General features: G+C 37.3%; 1 protein-coding gene and 1 long non-coding RNA gene across 13 annotated transcripts in view; one reads left to right on the top strand and one right to left on the bottom strand.

Annotated features, from left to right (window-relative positions):
• Positions 1–20,274, bottom strand: part of TTLL5 (tubulin tyrosine ligase like 5) — a 151,484-nt gene that overhangs the window by 93,497 nt on the left and 37,713 nt on the right. For 11 of the 12 annotated variants that reach the window (XR_005557723.1, XR_005557724.1, XM_039351677.1 and 8 more), the window contains 6 exons: positions 13,526–13,607; positions 10,630–10,691; positions 9,033–9,121; positions 5,315–5,356; positions 2,143–2,256; positions 184–275 (listed from right to left, as the gene is read on the bottom strand). Coding sequence is in view for 10 of the 12 variants with exons in the window: in XM_039351677.1 (XP_039207611.1) it covers positions 184–275; positions 2,143–2,256; positions 5,315–5,356; positions 9,033–9,121; positions 10,630–10,691; positions 13,526–13,607 (481 nt within the window). In the remaining 2 variants the exon portion in view is untranslated. The remainder of the gene's footprint in view (positions 1–183; positions 276–2,142; positions 2,257–5,314; positions 5,357–9,032; positions 9,122–10,629; positions 10,692–13,525; positions 13,608–20,274) is intronic. The other variant, XM_039351675.1, reaches the window with a different exon arrangement.
• On the top strand, positions 4,245–10,607 carry LOC120311761. The gene is made up of 3 exons (XR_005557725.1): positions 4,245–4,896; positions 9,068–9,252; positions 10,255–10,607. It is a non-coding gene; the product is annotated as an uncharacterized LOC120311761 (long non-coding RNA).

Here is a 20,274-nt window from a genome sequence, read left to right on the forward strand (position 1 = left end):
ACTAATGGAAAATATTGATCATAGAGAAAGATAAAATCAGTAAGCTTTTATTCTACTGCAATATGCTTTTGAAATATGGAAAACAACGGAAAAATAGGAAAAAACAGCTTTTATATCTATTACTTCCTAAATGTATTCTACAAAGTCCAAGAAAACAGAAATGATTTCTTAAGTTTTTCTTACCCATAAATATCCCAAGTTAATGGTGTAGGGAATACACGAATGAACCCCCCTCTTCTGTCATATTCATCCTTCACTCGGCGCAACACTTTTATCTAAAATCAGAAGGAAGGCTAGAAGTCACCAGGGCAAAAAAATGTTGAGCTCAGGAAAGAATCTCATTTCACAGAAAGCTGAGATTCCTCAGCACATGCCAAAGTATATAAACTGTAACACTTGTAAATGAACAACCACCTAGTTATAGCACCCAATTTTAACACTTCCAATGTAGAGTGTAGATACTTTGTTCTTTTGATATTTGCTGTCCACTCTACTTCCAAGATGTCAGTCTGACAAAGATATCGAGTTATCAAACACATCAACCAAAAAGTATTATTCTCCTTTCCCTTTTACAAACACTTATATGCAATGACTGAATACAATATGTTCTTTTTTCAAACAGCCACTGCTGGTCCCAACAGTACTGGACAATTTCTATCTAATTGGTCACAGCACTTACACACTCACACTGATCACACTTGTCAATAACTTCTGGAAGAGATGGGATGCTATGATGCAATTGTCCTTTTTTTTCTTCTTCATTTCTTGGTGGCATTCAGTGCCACTAATCATGGTATTTCTTCTGGACTGGCTACGGGGATTAGGAGTGAGGGCATGTGGTTCTCTTTTCTCTGCAGTAGGTTCCAGTGAATGTTGGTATTGGAAATGTTGGTAATTTCTGACATGTGGGTCCTGTAGGTCTTGATGCTCTCTAAGACAAGGCTTTTCAACCAGTGGTACGGGTACCACCTGTGGTACATTGGCACCTGGCAGGTGGTACGCGACCATCCTAGAAAAGTGGTAGCGGGGGAGGGGAATGAGCTGAACCAGTGGCAGCACCGCACAAGCCTGAGCGAGAGATGGCTGGAGCTGCAGGGTTGTCAGGGCTCAGCGGAAGCGCCAGGATCAATGCCACTTTCCAGCTGATCGGCGCTTCTTCAGGGCTGTCAGGGCTCAGTGGAAGCGCCAGGATCAGTGCCAGGCTCCAGCTGGAGCTCGGCGCTGATCTTGGTGCTTCTGCTGAGCCCTGAAGAAGCACCAATCAGCTGGAATGCTGCAGCATCTCCAGGGTCTTGTGATTTACATTCAGATGCTTGGCAACTGATTCATATTTATGACATGTCAAGTGACCAAAACCTGTTGCAACCACCCAGCAGACGGGGGGAATAAAAACCAAACACCCCCCATCCCATCCCTGCTGCCAATCCTCAACAGAAATGCTCACAACAATGAAAACCTCGGACAGGAGGAAAAGTGCCGCCGGGTAGGCAGGCATCTTGTTCGGCTGTGGCTTGGGGGGCACTTTTTTCAGTGCCATTGTAACTTCGAACAGTCACTAAGCGAACTGTTGTAAGTCGAGGACTACCTGTATTTCATCAGTTTTTTCCTTTTGGGGGGAGGGTCATCAAGTTTTTGACACCTTGCTAGGCGACTGGTGGTACTCGGATGTTGCCATATCCTAAAAGTGGTACAATGGGTGAAAAGGTTGAAAAACCCTGTTCTAAGAGATTATCTGTCTCGTGCAATTTCTCCCAATGCTACCCAATTGTACAGAGTTGACATTTGTTTTATAGGACCCAAGACTCAGGTCTCCTTGTTGCAACATCTGCCTTGTGAAAAAGTGCATGTGCACATATGCACACAGGCGAACACAGAAGATTTGTACAGTCTCCGCCCTGGCCTCATTTAAACATGTCTTACAAACTGTCTCATGTTTTGGATTAGAGTGTGTGGTACGCTTCTAATGGGAAACTTTTTTGTCCAGGTTATGTTTTATTGCTCTCTCTGAATAATTAACATTCTTTTTAATTTGTTATATTGTTTTGAATCTGTTTTTAACATTGGACGTTGCCCAGAGTATTTAATGGAGTTTTTGGGTCTTAACAGTAGAAATCTGATAATTAAATAAAAGATTTGTTTTACCTCTTCCATGGAGAGGCCCAGCATGGAGCCAACATGCCTTCCTGCAACTTTCTCTTTTGCAGAAGGAATAAGGTTTTTCATCTCAGCATCGCTGGCAGAGAGGGGCCGGGAACGCTGTAGGATCACAGTAAGAAGTCAGTTTTGGCCTTTTTTTCCTCCTGATTTTATTCCAGTTATTTAAATAGATTTCAAATGCCAAAAGCATTTGGCTAACAGAGAGTAATAAGAACAACACTTGCCAGGCACTGAAGCCAGGAATTATGTGAAAGTCAGAAGGATCCAAAGGCACAAATGCCAGGTTTCATACTCCTTGCCTCCACGCCCCATTAGAAACCAAAGCCAAACTTTATATTCTCAGTGTTTGATACACACCCCAAAGCAGGAGCCAGCACTGATGATTTCTGACTCCATAGGCAAGGCATTAAACATATTTCTTGTAACTTTGTCTATGGCCAACATTCTCAGTTCTCACTTGATTCTCTAATACTAGAATCAATGATTTTGGAGACAATAAACTCCTAAAGAAACACAGTTCTAAACAACATAATACACAACAAAAAATCAATTAAAAATGAAAAACCAAATAATAATTACAACACACAATAAATAGAAGAAATGTCAGCAATGAGCAAGCATTCTAAGAAGATCTTCTAGAAAAATTGAACGTTCCCAAACTCCAAAGAACTATCACCAAGAGAGTAAATTTAATTTCTGTTGGAGACTGATCCATGATCCAAATTTTTTCTATGTTGGAGAAACAGCACTTTCTCTCCTTAGCCCTTGGTCATCTCAAAAAAATCAGGCACCACCAGCAGCTTCTCTCAGAAGGGTCTCCTGAGGTGGAGACTTAGGTTGGAGCAACCAATCTTGTAGATTCCTTGGCACTAACTCATTAAATAAAGATTTGATTAACTTTGATTAACACCCAGAAATCCTTTGGTAACCAATACAGAGCGTACACAATAACATGATATGATAATAACAATACTGGCTGGTTAACATGTAGACCACTACATTTGAACCAATTGCAGGTTCTGGGTGGGTTTCAAAGGCAGTCCCACGTACAGTGTATTGTAGAAATCTAAACTGAGATAACAAGGCTATGTGTAACTCCTCCAAATTCAGGAAAGTGCAACAACTGGTGCATTAATCAGAGCTAAGCAAAGGTACACATGGCCATGGCCTTCAACTACCCATCCAGCATGAGTCATGAGTCTAGGACGCCACCCTCTCGTAGATCTGATCCGTTAGGGGAAATGCTTGTTAAGAATCAACAATGAAATTGACGGAAAACTCTTGATATACTGACTGCAGCTCATCTTACAAGCCCTGTCATTGGCTAATTTATAATCTTTTAAAAACATTTTCATTTCAGAAACATCTTGGAAATATATTTTATTTTGCATTTGCACTGAAGGGATTCACAATACAAAAAAAAATCCAAAGTACACATTATATATACAAAAATTATCTTATACATTTTATACAATCCTGCAATTTAGCTCGGCCATAATAACCAAACAAGTCATGAGAAGAGCCTGATAAATTTGCTTCTTATGTGTCTCCTATTACCCAATGCATTCTTGTATCTCCAGGAATCAGTTCATCTTTTCCTCCTGAAATGCATGAAATGTACTGTTTTGTACCTGACGCTTCCAACATATTGAGAAAATAGTTGTAGCCAACCAGAAACACTTAATATTGTTTTCAGCCACAAAGTGTACAGTACACAGACAGGTTCCCAGTGTGGCACTTAACAGTCTCTATTGCAAAAGTGAGAAGTAGTTTTCCTACCCTTAGAATCTGGCAGGAACATGAGCTGCATTCACTGGAACATTCCTTTTCTTTGCTTAGGAACTGGGGCATTGAAAACACTGTCCAATCCTCAGATTAGAACAGGGGAAGTAAAAAGAACTTGTTGTTGCATGTATCTTGAGAAGAACCACTGTTCCTAACTATGTTCCTATAAATGAGGCACAACTGTCATTCTGAGATGTGACAGTTGCCCTTCCTCTTATTTCCTGTTGGTTCCCAAAAGCAGTTATTTCCAGAACTATTAGAAAAAATGCATCTGTCAGAAATCGAATAAAGAGTAAGTTTCAATTAAGTAATATGGTATACTTGTTAATCCTTCTGGAAAGAGAATTATCAAAGTTTTCAATACTTGATCTGTTATCTTTGGGCAAACTATTGTTATATAAATTATAATTGTATTTCTTTTTCTTTTTCTTTTCTTTTCTTTTCTTTTCCTTATAGGACTTAACATAAAGGAGCTTGCCAGATTAATTCCAAGGTCCATTTAGTTTAGAGCGCCTTCTCATTAATACAACAAACAATATAACCCATGCAGGTAGTTCAAATATGGATTTCTTCTTCTTTTAAAAGAAAAATGAAAGATGATTGACAGTTTTTTCCTCTTGGGAAAGATAGGCTTGGATTATTGGATTCCTAGTGTTTTAGTTTTCCTTGGATTCTTGAATGTTTGCTGTGCTTTAGTTTCCCTTAGATTTTTGAATGTTTGCTGCGTCCTTTATGTTTATGCCACTGCCACTACAGTACTAAATTGTCTTCAAGGTAATATTTCTTTTCTTATTATCTTCAGGTTTGTGTTCTCAGCATAGCATTGCACTGATTTTCTTTTTACATAAGCATTTTTCTGTGTTTCAGGAATATTGGTAATCTGGCTCCTAAAGTGGTATAAGTACTACCATACTTGTGAATAATCGTTTAATCTCAAAACAGGATTTATCAAGCGTAAGTAGCACTCATAGAAGAAGTATTAAAGGAGGATAAACAAACAGACACATTCAAAGTAGTGACAGAATCTAACAACAGAAAATGAAAAGAAAATACAGGATATAAAAATATTTTATAGGATCTGTTGTACACACCGTCCATATTCCTATATTTAACAAAAGTGTAGAAACTAGGTTCATCTAGAATTCTCTTTCACACAAAGATTATTTCCAAAGAAATGCCATATTTCCATAATTAATCACAGTCTTGGATATGTTGCCATTAGAAAAACATTTTTACTCTTGTCCATTAGCCTCTTTACCACAACTATTTGCATCACTTTAAAGATTACTGCAAAAATATTTCTTTAAAAATGCAAAATACACTGATTAAATTTCTAAATGATGAATGAAGCAATATAGAGCCCAATATTTACCAATTTGGCATTTGATGATCGAGACTGTGCAGAGACAGGGCGCTATAAAATAAAAAAAGAATAAAGATTTCATGTTCTCTTTCAAAATTACCAATTTCCTAAATTAGAAGTCATTTCTGATGTACATAAAAATGTACCCCATTTTTGCTTCATCCTCCAATTTACATCTTAAATATTTCATTCAAGAAATACAGAACCCACATATACAAAGGATGTGACACCAGATTCAAAGTTCCCCATAGGTGAAAGATGGTAAAAGAGGACCATCCCTTGGACAAGGCCATTTCATGGATGGAATCCCCTCCCCCCTCTTTATTTTCGTGTGTTTGCCCGAGACTCTTGTCATATTAGCAGGGAAGGGCAAAGGAATAATAAGTAAAGCAAAATACATCACTGCTAGGTAAGGAGAGAAGAAATTGGGCATTTTGTGCCTGTCTCCTCTTCTGGTTCTTCTTTCAGTCCAGACAACTAACTATACTAGTTTGTCCTCTGGGATGCTGGCACGGTTTTTAAATGTCTGGCTGATAAATGAATAAAATCTTTCTCATCTATGATTCGATTATGGATGAGAGAAGCACTTGGCTTCTACTGCTGCATGGCTTGGAGATTTGTGAGATGATTCTTGAACAAACCAGAGGATCAAATACAGTAAACAGATGCTTACTGAAACTCCTTTTTTCTTTCCAGTCTTCCTGTCCATTTTAATACCAATATATGTTGCTTTTTCTGATGCTGGGCACTAGGGAGATAAATGTATTCTGATGATATATCATCTATTCAGCTACCCAGCATAAGGGTGATCCTGGATTGGGTGTCAAGACTTCTAAAATGATGATTCTAAGGGATTAAAACAGCTATGCCATATATCAAGTTTGGATTGTTCAGGGTTTCATGGTAGCAATGTGGCAAGGGACATTCTCAATCCATTTGCTTTTTGTTTGTTTGTTTGTTTTCTTATTGGTCACAAGTATTGGAATCTGAAGCTGAAGAATTTATTTTTGTCAGAGTTTGACCACTTCTTGTTGAGATTCAGACTTCAGATAAATATTCCTTTCTGCGCAGTTGGAGACCCATTAGGAAGGTCCATCTGCAAAGAACAACAGATTCCAGAGGGTTTTGAAAGTTTTCCTGGCATTTATCTGGGTGCTTTGAGGTTAGAACCCAGGTGAGACTATCAAATAAATGAACCAGGCAGTTTTCACAATTGCTGCTGAGCATCCTTTGTCACTGTGCAGATGTCTTTCAAAAATGTGGTATGCAGGCACCTGAAGATAATAAAATGAGCTGGAAAACATCTGGAATGCAAGTGGAGGAAAACTCATCCTACATCTGATTGAGTGTTAAGAAGAGTTCATTATTGAACCTACTCTGTGGTGATAATGAAGGTGAAGAGGTAATTTTTCTCCTCCTAGATAACTTTGGGGAGAATCTGTCCAAGTTAGATTTGACTTGAACAGCTCTGCAATGTTTCCAGTTATACCTGGAGGCTATCTCCAAAAAGTAATGCTGGGGGACTATTGCTCAGTCCAACAGCATTTATATTTATTGGGTTTTTCAGTATTATATTCTATTCCCGATTGTATTTGACATATTATAAGGCTGCTGATTGAGGTCATTCTGAAATATGAAGTGGTATCATCAGTATGCTGACAACATACAGGCCTCTTTCTTGCTTTTATAAATGCCAGGAAAAATAGTGGAAATGCGGAATCAGTGCTTGGACTGGGTGAGGACAAAAAAACTGAAGCTCCATCTAGAGAAGACAAAAGTGCTTGTAATGGATGATGTGCCTGCCCAAGAGAGTTCTGAGTTCTGGATTGCTTTCCTCCTAAAGGATCAAGTTTTAGTTGGGAGGGCGTCTATATCCATCTTTGTCATTAAATGCACAGTTGTCCTCTGTGGAGTGATGCACCTTATGCCAATTTACGATGGCTATTCTGCAATAATCCATGCCTTGGAACTATCCTGTAATGAGGTATTCATGAGGTTTTCTTGAAGATGGTCTAAAGAAACATCAATTATATAAACAATATTGCAGAAGACTGCTGCATTACAACCAGTTTAATACAACTTCTATTTGCTTTTAGGATCTGGTATTAACTTATTAGGATATTGATAGTTTGGGAGCACTGTACTGAGAAATCTATTCGCATATCTTCTCATATCTCAAACTCAATTTTGAAGGCTTTGAATATTCCCCATAGCAAGCCTTCTGTGTCATGGAGCCAGCCCTCTAGAAAACATTCTCCCTGAGATAAGTATGGCCTAATCCTTGATTTTTCTTCCAGACCTTGAGCTAGGATGGTTGCGGGTTCCTTATAGAATTAATTGTTTATTGGATTTTATTTTTTCCCTTTCTGGTTATTTCTATTTCATTGTTTTACACTGCCTTATCTATGCACCCAGAGTTGCAGAGTCAAGCAATCTATAAATCAAATAAGTTAGCCAGTTTTTCTGGAGAGGGTTCTAATGCCGGGAAAGGTGGAAGGAAAAACAATGATCAGCAGCAAGTTGGATTGACTCAGTTAAAGTGCAATGGATGGAAGACTTGAAGGATGAGGTTAGGGACAGACAGTCATGGAGAAAATCCATCTATGTAATTGCTAAGAGTTGATACTGACTTCATAGTATGGAATTAATCAAAAGTAAGTGGGCAAATAAATGAATACATAAATAAATACCGAGGGGCTACCTGGAGGCTTTTTTTTTTTCAGGATTAGCCCTCCATACAGTATAACTAGCATTGACTGTATTACTTTTTTCAGCACCAGGCAAAAGGATTCTCTCAAACATTTTAATAAATCAAGATTAATTTTAACTTCTATGCTCCTGCTGGTATTTCTATAGTTTTAATCTCATTAGACTTTAATTATCAAGTTTTGTTGTGTATTTTAATTGTTGAGAATTGCATTGTTTAATTTTAATGGACAGTAAAGTGCTCAGAGAGGGCCTAGTTAGCACACATAATAAATGTAACGTATAATGTACGTAATAAATAACGCTACTTTCTTTTACATGTTCATATGATAGCTAACAGTAAATTCTGGGTTACAAATAGTATTTGGAAACACTTGAAACCCTCAGAAATTAACAAAAGGCAATTTAATTTAAATCACAAATTATGTTCAGACTTTGGGAAACATAAAAGACTTCACACTGCCTTGCAGCGCTAAACAAGCAGACAGTAGATGGCAGCAATTATGGTGCTAGTATCATTTTACATAGTATGAAATACAGTAGAAATCACTAGGAATAAGGGGAGTTTCTTTACAAAAATTCTGTGCCCTCTATTTCCCACTGGGACACATTCGATTAAGACTCTCACCTGCCACCCCTCCCACACAAAATTGAATCCAGGCCTCTATTAAACCCAAGCCCATGTGACCAACTCTGCTACACAGTGTGTTACTTCTCTGCTTACCTTGACTCTTCTTCCCTCCCTCTTAAATGTCATAAATATTAAGAGCACCAAATAAAGAAGTAACAATACCCTCCCAGATGCACAAAGGACTTCTAGAGAGCACTTTACTTCCCACTAGTGCAGAAACTATGCATGACTAAAGTTTTAAGAAAAAAGAAATTCTATTTTAAAGAACAGTTTAAAAGTAGAAAAGAAAATAGTCAGAGGAGAAAAAGTATAGGGAGGTCATTAAGCAAATATAATTCGTTATTTAATAATGACAGCAAAGGAGCATCGTTTTAACTTTTCTCTCCTTACTTGAGTTTTTTGATATGGATTTCTTCTTGTCTCAGAGGAGTAATAAGATGTCCGATTTAACCGCTGACCTGGATCCTGACAAACAAAGCCTTGGAGAGAGGAAGGAAGACATGTCACATAAAGGACATCTAACTATGCATCAATTGCCTCGAGAGCATCAATGTACCACCTAAAAACTAAGGTTATCATAGATGTTTCCCAGGGCACTGCTTAATTAAAGGTATTGTTGAATAAAAGAAATGGGTCCCCTCTGCAGAAACTACAGGTAGTCCTTGACTTATGACCACAATTGAGCCCAAAATTTCTATTGTTAAGTGAGACATTTGTTACATGAGTTTTGCCCCATTTTATGACTTTTCTTGCCACAGTTGTTAAGTGAATCACTGCAGTCAATAAGCTAGTAACACGGTTGTTAAGGGAATCTGACTTCCCCATTAACTTTGCTTGTTAGAAGGTCGCAAAAAATGATCACATGACCTTGGGAAAACAGCAACTGTCATAAATATGAACCCGTTGTCAAGCATCCGAATGTTGACTATGTGATCATGGGGATCCTGCAAAGGTTGTAAGTGTGAAAAACAGTCATAAGTCACTTTTTTCATTTCCGTTGTAACTTTGAATGGTCACTAAATGTACTGTTGTATGTCAAGGACAACCTATATGTCACTATTACATTTACATTGTAACAAATAACATTTATTCTCTAAAGTTAAGCATGAATTTGTGAGAAGAACTCTCACGTTGAGCTGTGAAATACAAAAAGGAGAAACTAGATCAAATGTGACTGACGTGGAAATGTATATGTATATAGTTTTGAGGGATTGATATTTCTGAAGCTTGGATGCAGTGACAGCTCTAAAATATAACTTTGTTTTATTGATATATAGTTCCCATTTTATAGGCATTTTAACAGCAATCATGGCAGATTACTTTTTGTAATGTTAGACATTACTGCAATTTGTGTTACCATCAATGTCTAAAAATCCAGAAAAAAAGCAGACCTGCCATGTGCAGGAAAATGCTAGGAGGAGGAAGACTGCAGAATGATCCCAGCTGCCACGTTTCCAAAACATTATTCAAATGTCAATCTTAAATATATATAGACACACAGGTATATCACACCATTTATTCAATGCTTTTTCATGCTACAGTACTTAGTGCTGTCATACTTTGCACAAATACCGTCTGTGCCTGTGACTAATTATTTTATTTTACTTTTCAGAATGATTCCCAATACTACTACAAAGCATTTACCAGATTCACACAACCAATTTTAACATGGCCTCTTCAGCACTTTGTCTTAAAGTCTGGAAGGAAAACTATAAAGTAACTTACTTTGTTCCTGCTATACATTAAATAAAATTGATGTTGGTAGAAAAGATCAGTTTAACCCCAAACAAATTCCTGCCTGCTGGAGCTAAAATGAAACTCTAAGTACCTTAATAAGGTTACTTATGTAACACAATAGTTGAATATATGAAAAAGAGCTAATATTACATATATGGAACATAATATAAAACATTAATTAGTTCAAACCAAGTCTGAACTATACAATATATGCAATATGATATTGAACAAGAATTGATATAACACTCACCTACAAGTGTGAACATATCCGAAAGCATGCTAGCTTTAATTTTCAGATCCAAAGGAGCATCACTAGCAGTATGGAATAAGAGGATAAATAAGACCAACTGATTAATCACTTTAATATGCATCTTTGAGGAAAATTTAATCAATTTGTACAAGTCCTATCATTCTAAGCATGGAAAGTCCCATTCCTGGAACTGCCAAATCAGCATTGCTGACAGAACAAACAGAATTGGAGATTTTGCATATATTTAAGCAGATAACATGACTTAATAATAATAATACATATATAATTTTATGAAAATCCTTCTGCCTTAACATTCTGAGCCTAGGTTAAAGAAATCTTAGATTTCCCTTTAACTAATGTTCTACTAGACTGAAAAATCAGCATTTCCAGACGGGAACTATTTCTTACAATATCTGTGGTAGAGCAAGAGTCCTCTCTGAAGAATTTGAGGTTTTCTGTGAGATTCTCCAAGATCCAGGGTATTTTTTTTTTCAATGTTTGGGATCTTTCCAGTTTCATTCATTTATTCTTGAATATTGAGATAACCAAAACCAGATTCATCATTAAAAAAAAACTATAGATGAAAATTCTCAGAGAATTACTTTTAAATAAAATGGCACTGAAGGTCTTGTTATTTTATCCCTTGAACGTAATTTTCGTGAAAGTGAATTTTCAATACTTACTACAAGCAGAACCAAATGTTAAAATGGGGTGAATATTATACTAATACTAAGACTTCTTTTCTTAAATCAATATTAACAATATTGAAAAATGAAGGAGAATATTTATAGCTCAGGGTTGAAATGAGGGGTCCTTGGTGCTTGAGCTTGCTTGTTTTCTTGCAGACATTTCATTACCCTAACTAAGTAACATTATCAGTGCTACCATGTTTCCCCGAAAATAAAAACTATCCCCAAAATAAACCCTAGCTTGATTTTTACGTGTGCGCCTTATAAGCCCTACCCTCAAAATAAGCCCTAGTTAAGAGTCTGCGCATCTGGCTACCTGCCCATTCCGTATGGTTGTTCGCAGTGCCGCCTTTAGGGTGAGGCAGGTGGGGAAGGGGATGGAGCTGCCCCACACCCCCTTACCTCAGGGCCCCCACAGCCAAGCCTCCCACTCCCTGACACCTACCTTGCCTTGTGGCGGTGGCACCAACAGCCCTGACCAGCAGGAGTCCGCATAACTGCCACCAGCCCACTTCTTCAGCACCTGGCCATCGCAAGTGTCGCCCCCCGGTCTCCATTTTGCCAGCAGAGGCCTTGAGGAAAGGCCTCTGCAACTGAGAAAGGAACCCCAAGTTCATGTGCATGTCGCCCCCCCAATCTCTGTTTCGCCAGCAGAGGCCTTCAAGAGAGGCCTTTGCAGCTGAGAATGGAGCCCCATGTTGGCTTCAGAGGCCTTACCTACTTTACTATGCTGATTCCATGTGGTAGTAGCAGTCTATTTGCGATTTCTGAGATATTCTTGATGTATGGCAGTATAGTTCTTTTTAGGGTTTGTGTTGGTTGTGCTGTATTGGGTTGAGTGGTAAAGCAACCCAGAACAGCAGAAAAAGGAAATGGAGCATCTATACAACACATTCCAACAAAATGGATACCCACGCAACTTCATCAAAAAGTCCTTGACCACTCAACCCAAGGTCAATTTCAGACCAATAATCAAGTAAGCAATACCCCAATCAAGAAACTGTCAAAGAGCCATTAGTAAACAGCCCAACCAAAGAATCCCTAAGACCGCCCCCACCCACCCAGACAGGAAAGAATATAAACTGACAGCCAACAGCACTCCTTACTAGCACTGATGACATTATCTAGTTAGGATAATGAAACTCTGCAAGAAAACAAGAAATCCCAGGGAGCATCAAGGACCCCTTGAAAAAACAAGGCATCATGTGCAAGGTCACAGATCCAATTGAAAGTTATCTTATAAACCTCCATTCACAAAGAAATTAAACATTAATTATCTCAGATAAAAGACTTTACTAAATGCTATCTTTTCCTTTTTAGAAAAAAGGAAGCTTTTCACTTTTCTAAGTTAATGAAATAGAAAAAGAAATGACATTTAGGACAATTTAGGGCAGAATACTATTTGCCATAGTGAATCCAATCTCTTTCCTCCTTTGAAAAATCCTTTTTTGCTTCGTCATCTGAATGAAATAAAACTCAGTATTTGTTTATTTAACCTGAGATGGCAGGAAAATAATCTTATCCAAGCCTCCCCCACCCCCGCCCACAATCTACAGTGGGTTATTCAGAAAGGGTCAAAGTAATATGAACACTGTAGTTATCCTTAAACATCGACCTCTACCTACCCAATTATTTCTGCTCAATCCTGCCTCTTACCGTTTTAGCCAAAAGGAGATATGGCAGGTAATAGAAGTGTACACAACACTTTGAATTTGAAGCAGCTGTTTCACATCAAAACATATTCTCCCAGACAAACTAGTAGTATTCAGAGAAAAAAAAGAATAGCCCTGTTTCAAACTAAGAATGCTTCTGATAAGGTCAGAACAACCATTTCAACCTCAATCCAGGGCATTTTAAATTCAGAAAATTTTGTGCATCTCTAATAGGTAATATCTTCTTGTGATCTGGTAGTTCAAAGACCAAAAACAAAATTTAAAAACATTCCTCCTTGCATACATAAGCCTCCTTCTATGTCTGATGCATAAAGCAAGAGAGTGATGTTACAGGCTAAATTATATCCATAAATTGTATCTATCAACTTGAGAAATAATAAAAAAAATCAGCAATGTAGTCAATTTGCAAACTGGTTCTTCCCTTCATCCAAACAAAGATCCACTTAAAAACATCAAGAATATTTTTTGCCCCCAAAGGAAACAAATTCAGGAGAAAATTACTTAGTGGCAATCATTTCATAACAGTTCCCTTACCAGGCCAGGGAAGGGGACAGATTCACCTCCAGCAGCCAAGGCTTGAGAGTAGAATCAATGAGAACATCAAAACCATAAAGCTCTGAAACAAAGCACAAAATATATCAGATGATAGCATAGCGGCGTTTCTAAACAAGGCTAAAATATGGATTTATATGATCGGTTTACCCTATGAACAATGTGACAAGGTTTGCTAACTTTCAAGAGTTGCCACTATTATTACTTCAGTTCTAACTGGATTTCTAATTTGTCTCATGGTTTGAAGTCAAGGCCCTGATAAGTATTTTTCTTATCTCTTTGTGGATCATTAATACTGTTTTTAAAACTTTACTTATGAGATTGGCACTGGTTTACATTTAGGTAATATTTATGTACGTAAGTGTATATATACATTTGCTCCAAAAAGTCATCTTACTTTACTCAAATTGTTTTTGTGTTTTACAAGTGCCCCTGAGAACATGCAGTACATTTGTCCTGTTTCCATGACAGATATAAGACCCAATTTTCTCACTATACATATTAAACACATTATACTAGAAACTTCACTAAACACAGTTAAGGAATCTCCCAAAACTTTACATCAAAATATTTTCTAGAGGAAAAATAATAAAATTAAAGATTCTTCTTTCCCAGAGTAAATAAATATTTGAAAGTGTATATTTTTTCAACAGGAATACCCAGTTCACTCAAACTTTATTCAAAAGAAAACAGCCATTAGATCTTACTTCTTAGACAATATCTTGGCAGCTGTTGCTATGGATTAAAAGACATCATTCCAATCAAGTGGGAAAAATGAAGTAATCAGACCACACAAACAAAATTTATGTCTGTATTACCAAGCCACCACATGTCAGAAATGACTACTTTGCAGTGCACACCCTGTCAAAATGAAAGTTGAATCTAAATTATATGCATACTATCAAGTGAAAACTAGGGAGAATTCTCAGTAAAAGATTAAGTAGCAAGAATAAATACAAAAACAGATAAGAAAACAAAAACTGTCCATAAGCAAGGAAAAAGGAAATACAAAAATTAAGCCTGTGATGTGATTTAGCCAGTTCATCACACAGTAGTTTCAATCTTTAAATTATTGGTTTTTAACAATAGTTTTTTTGGGGGGGAAACTAAGGTGCAACTGGTCACACATACTTCTGGAAAGGAGGTAAGGAAATAGACCAAAAGTGATGTCTCCACTGGTGGGATTTAAATATGTGAACAACCGGTTCTCTGTGTGGATTTCGCTTCTGGAAGTCCATTCTGGGCCTGGGCAACAAAAAATTAGTTACCAGTTCTGCCAAAGTGATGCGAACTGGCTGAATCCCACCATTGGATGTCTCCAATATATGTGTGGAGTTAAGGGAGAGAATGAGAGCAGCAAAGTTCCTGGAGGTAATTCGCTATCTTTCCCAGCCTTACAATTTCTCTCCCTCCACCCCCAACCCCAATCTAAAAACAAAATTTAATAATTTTGCCACCAATGTAGTACAACTGTGGCAAGTGTTTCCTATTCCCATTACAAACTGGACATAGGGGCACCTCTTCTATTGCTTCTTATCAGAGATAGATTTCATAATGTCAACTCTTCCACTATCCCTCCTTTGCAATAGGATCAGAGAAACAGATTGCTTTAAGAAGGACAGTTATCTGGGATGGGTCTATCCTATGACAATTCGCCGTGGCCAATTTGCCATGGCTAGCTCACCACAGCCAACTAGCCACAGTCAACTTTCCATGGCCAACTTACTGCGGCCAATTGTCCATGGGACAACTCAATACGGCCAACTCGCAACAGGACAACTTGCTGCAGGACAAGAGTTACACCAATATCAAAAAAAAAAATGGTGGAACAGAATCATTGTAGAAGGGATGCAAAAATAGTGTCAAAATGAAATGTGAATGACAACAATTAAAATATTTTTATTTATTTTAAATAAATTGAATTGTTAAGTTACTCTATAGCAAGTTGTCCCACCGCGAGTTGGCCGTGGCAAGTTATCCTGCAACGAATTGGCTGTGGTGAGTTTACCATGGCAAGTTGGCCATGACAAGTTGTCCTGCAATGAGTTGGCCACGGTGAGTTGACTATGACAAGTTGACCACAGCAAGTTTGCCCATTCTGATCTGGGAAACAAGCTATACTAAGTTTGCAGCTCATAGTGCAAATTGTGCAGATAAAATTGTATGAAATGAATAATCTCTTAGGTTTCCAAATGTCTATTTCATCTTTATAGCCTTTTTTCACTTTAACGTAAGTTAAGAAATTAGTAAAAGATAGCTCCTTCTCCCAGATCTTTATATCCAGAAATACTTAATGAAAGTCTCCTTCCCAAAAGCAAGACAGTTAGATATTTTGGTTAGCTCTAGTAATCTCATATATATAAAAGCAGAGTAAGAGAAATAAGTATCAAGTTTTCACGATATTTGTATAGCAATACTAAAGACCAAACTTGAGAATATTCAGAAAAGGAAAGCATAATCTCATAACTGATTATTTTAAATCAGGGGTGTCAAACTGCTGGCCTGCGGACCGGGCGCATCATCCAGAAGCCGCGCCTACCCCATTGCCGGCAATGGCCAAACCATCCCGATACGTTGCGTGACATCACATGACGTCACAAGTTTGACATGTCTGTTTTAAATGGACTTAATCTAAGCGCTAACACCAAATATTAAGTAGAAAGACTAAAAGCAATATGATACAAACTGATCCTTCAGTCACATTTTTTATAAATGGGGAATCAGGATGGAGAGAAAGCATATAGAAGAAATGGGTTCCAATTAAACCTCCCAAAGTTCTCAGTGGCAACTTTCGCTTATCTTTCAAAAACATTTTAACATTCTATTCCTGATCTACTAGAAACAAGGGCCATACTATAAACTGGGAGTTCACAACTTTTTGGGGGGGTTAAGTGCACATCTGGAATTTTGAAAGTATATTACTTTTATTTTCATAAAATGTGAAATCTGATACAAATTACTAAGGGAAAAAATCCAATTATCAGAAGCTAGATTGGTAGAATATCATTTCCAATATCATTTCTAGTTTCACAGGATACTCTCCACTAATTCATCTTATTGTTTTTTGTTTTTTGTTTTCTGAGATGATAGAGACATTTGAAGGGGGAGCTTTAGACCCCTGCCAGTCTAACTCTAAAAATGTTTTGGAGACCTAAGCCAGGCACAGAGACATTGTTTGAAGTATCAATTATGTTTGAGGCTGATGCTTTGCAGCATTCTAATTTCCCACTTTTCAACTGAAAATTTAAAAACTGAAAATGAATAAAATGAATTTAAATTGGCAAGGAGTCTGGTAGAAAACTATGGATGGAAACATTGGCACTCACAAGAATACTGATGCCCCTGGTACCATGTTAAGGACCCAGGAGGGAAAATTTTTAAAGCACTTTACTGACAGATTCCTTCCTAAAGGCTTCCCATTAAAAGATACTCACAAAACAGTCTTCATCACTGAGGCTGAATCTCTTCACATATTCTCATCTGCCCAGGTTGACCTTTTTTTTTTTGCCCTTTCACTAATATCATTTCTCCAGCCATAAAACAAATAGAAAGGAAGATGCTATAGAGCTTTCTGCCAAAGCCCTGAATTACAGAATCTAGCAAAATATCTACCATTCCCAAACCACAGGCAGATAGCTGTGTAACCATTCAATTCTTGTGCATGGAGAAACTAATGAATCCAAATCTCTAGAGTAACCAATACAGACATATAGAATTCCAAATAGGTTAATATAATTAGCTTAGCTACACAAATTACTTATTATCTCCTTGAATAAGATCTTGGATTTCAGCAAATGTTCAGGGATTATTGCAAGGAGTACAACCGAAAGTAGATTGTTTGGTATGCTACTTGGATGTTGATAGGCAGGTGTTCCTTTTTCAGTTCTCTCCGCCTCCCCCTCCTTTTCCTCAGCATAATGTTTAGCATAGAATGCATAGGATGACTGAAAGCCAGAATCTTTGGACAAAGCCAAAATTAATCTCCCACAGAAGAAGAATCTCTGATTTCCTGAGTTTAGCCAATTAAATGTTAAATTCCGTATATTCAGGCTTCTCAGTATGTGTTCAGCTACCAAAACTTTGGAGAACTTATTATATACCATACTAAAAATGACATTATTTGTCATAAGGAATACCATTTAAAAGTCAAACTGAATCTCGAATTTCTCTGCAAATGAGAGCTAAAAATGATTAATTGCTTCAATAACCTTCCTAGTGGTTTTTAAAAGAAACTATGTTTTAAGGGGAAACAATACCTTAGATTATCCCATTTACTCTTGTAGTTGGAGAGGAGTCTAGGACAACTCACCACCGCCAACTCACTGCAGCCAACTCACCATGGTTAACTTGTCCCAGGACATTCACCACGGCTAACTCACTGCAGGACAACTCATGTCGGGACAATTCAACGCTATATTAATCATTTCATTCAGTTAGTTCTATTATTGGTGACCATGTTTTCATCGAAATTATTTTAACTCTTGTTATATCTGGATTGACTCATTTTATTATTTATTATTAGCCATGGTTCTATTGAAATTAATTTAACTTTTGTATTTGTTGAATTGTCCTGCAGTGAGTTGGCTGTGGCATATTGGCTGCGATGAGTTGTCCCATTCCACTGGAGAGGGAGAGAGAGAGGCAGTGAGAAAGCTTCAATGGTGTGATCATGGCACAAATTTGTAAACCTACCAATCAGTGAAACACAGGGAGAATTAATTAGTATTCCAAAATCATCTGTTAAAAAGCAAGCAAACAAACCATAAGACAAATAATTCCACAAAATAACCGATAACATATTATGATGGTAATACAATTCTGAAGTTAACTTGCCATGTGCTCTTTCAATTTGGTTAACAAATAACAACAAAGGGGTTAAAAATCTTATCAGAATAATGTGTCAGTACTACAACATGCTTTCTTTATATTTATGGTCTTACCTACCCTAGAAAATTCTCAAGCCTACTCAAACACCTCGTATTAAAACTTGACCCTGTGATGCAGCACTCTAATATAATTAATCCCACTCCAGATGTTTCTTTCAATGAATGCAAAGAAATGTAAGTGTAGTCATGAAACATAACTCAAAAAATGTATTCTGATCTTCTCACCTTTCCTGTTATCCCCTGGGAAGGGTTTTGTACCGCTTCAAAGCTTTGGTATGTGTTATAATGGGGAGGGGGATTTCTATGCCCACCCAGAAGCAGACTCCCAAAGTCAAAACAATGAAACCTTTAGTAGCTTGAACCGGAATATACCAGTCTCATTCTTTCTGTCCCTCCTTTGAATCACCTATGCAATGGTCTGCATAGAGTGCTGAAAGCTCCCACTTTCGCTCATTTAACTCGTGGATGACTCTGTAACACTCACTGAATTTGTATTAATGGAGATAAGCTAGCTACATTTTACATAAATATATGCATATTTTTGTACGCCAGACAGTATTTATTACATCTACTAAATGGATTTATCCTATGTGAAGCTGGTTTATGTTGACTTCCTTTGCCTGTCACAGGAAAAGAAAGTAGTCAGTTTTGTCTATTTTTCTCAAAAGTGGGCCCCTTTCCACTCAATGCAGATGCTATTCAGGCTTTACATTAGAACACCAAGCAATGGCATTTTCCAGACTATCTGCCAGATTATTGCTTGATCAGGAAGCATATATAATGCTTATAGTCTCTAGAGAACTTAGCACTGGACCACCTAAGTCTACAATTTATTTCTAACTTCCAATCTCAAATTGGAAAATGGGGGAAAGAGAAACTGCCCAAAGTGAAAACTGAAAAATGCAACATTAAAATAAATTGGTATAAATACAGATACAGATTATCATAATATAGATTATGCTTTGCTTTTCCTTTCTCTCAAAATTTGAGAGTTACCCTATATATGAGAATTTGCTATGGACTTCCATAGTTAAGGATTAACAATTAGTATGGATTCCACACCATTGGGAAGTAAGACTAAATAAATGCAACACTGCTCATAAATATCATAACATTTTGCTCCTATATACTACTCCTAGAATACAACTAGTAGAGTGTAGTGTTCAGTTTCTGCTGACAGGACTTTGATCAAAGTAGTGGATTCCTCCCACAATCTAACAACATGTCTATGCAAGTTATAAGTAAAAGTAGTATAAATGGAGTACATTTTTATCTGATCAGGAAGGACTGCACGATTAGTTCAAGGAGAAAGAAGCAACTGAGTGTGTACAGGCAATAAAAGACAGTAACAGAGAAGAACTAAAGAAAATACTTTGAGTCCCTGTGAGCAAATAAATATTTTGCACATATATCATAAACTGTTAAACAAAATCTTAAAGATCCTTTGGAAAAAAATATCCCTGGAAACATAGCTCTTCTTGTCATGCAAAAAAGTAAAAACATTTTTTAACGTTTGAAAAGCTACATACCCAAAGACAACCAGAAATCCCACTACCATGGTTCTGTATATTCCAGTTTCGTATCACGCAAGTGTGGAATTTAACAAGGGGTATAGTCATCAACAGAAGGAGGATTTCAGCACATATTTTTAAAATCAACAAGTTCATGGTCTTCTATGAAAAGACAATTAAAAGCACACAGGCTATCCCTGATGTAATCCTCAGAAATCAATAGACACATTCTAAAAGATCACCAGAGGTCAGAAGATAAAGATTCAGTTCATGGTTATAACTTTCCACTCCTCCTAATAACAAGCGCAAACAAAATAGCGTGCTGAATAGCCAC

Source organism: Crotalus tigris, unplaced genomic scaffold (genome assembly GCF_016545835.1).
Source record: "Crotalus tigris isolate CLP2741 ecotype Arizona unplaced genomic scaffold, ASM1654583v1 scf7180000018371.15429387391:27106975, whole genome shotgun sequence".
NCBI lineage: Eukaryota > Metazoa > Chordata > Lepidosauria > Squamata > Viperidae > Crotalus > Crotalus tigris.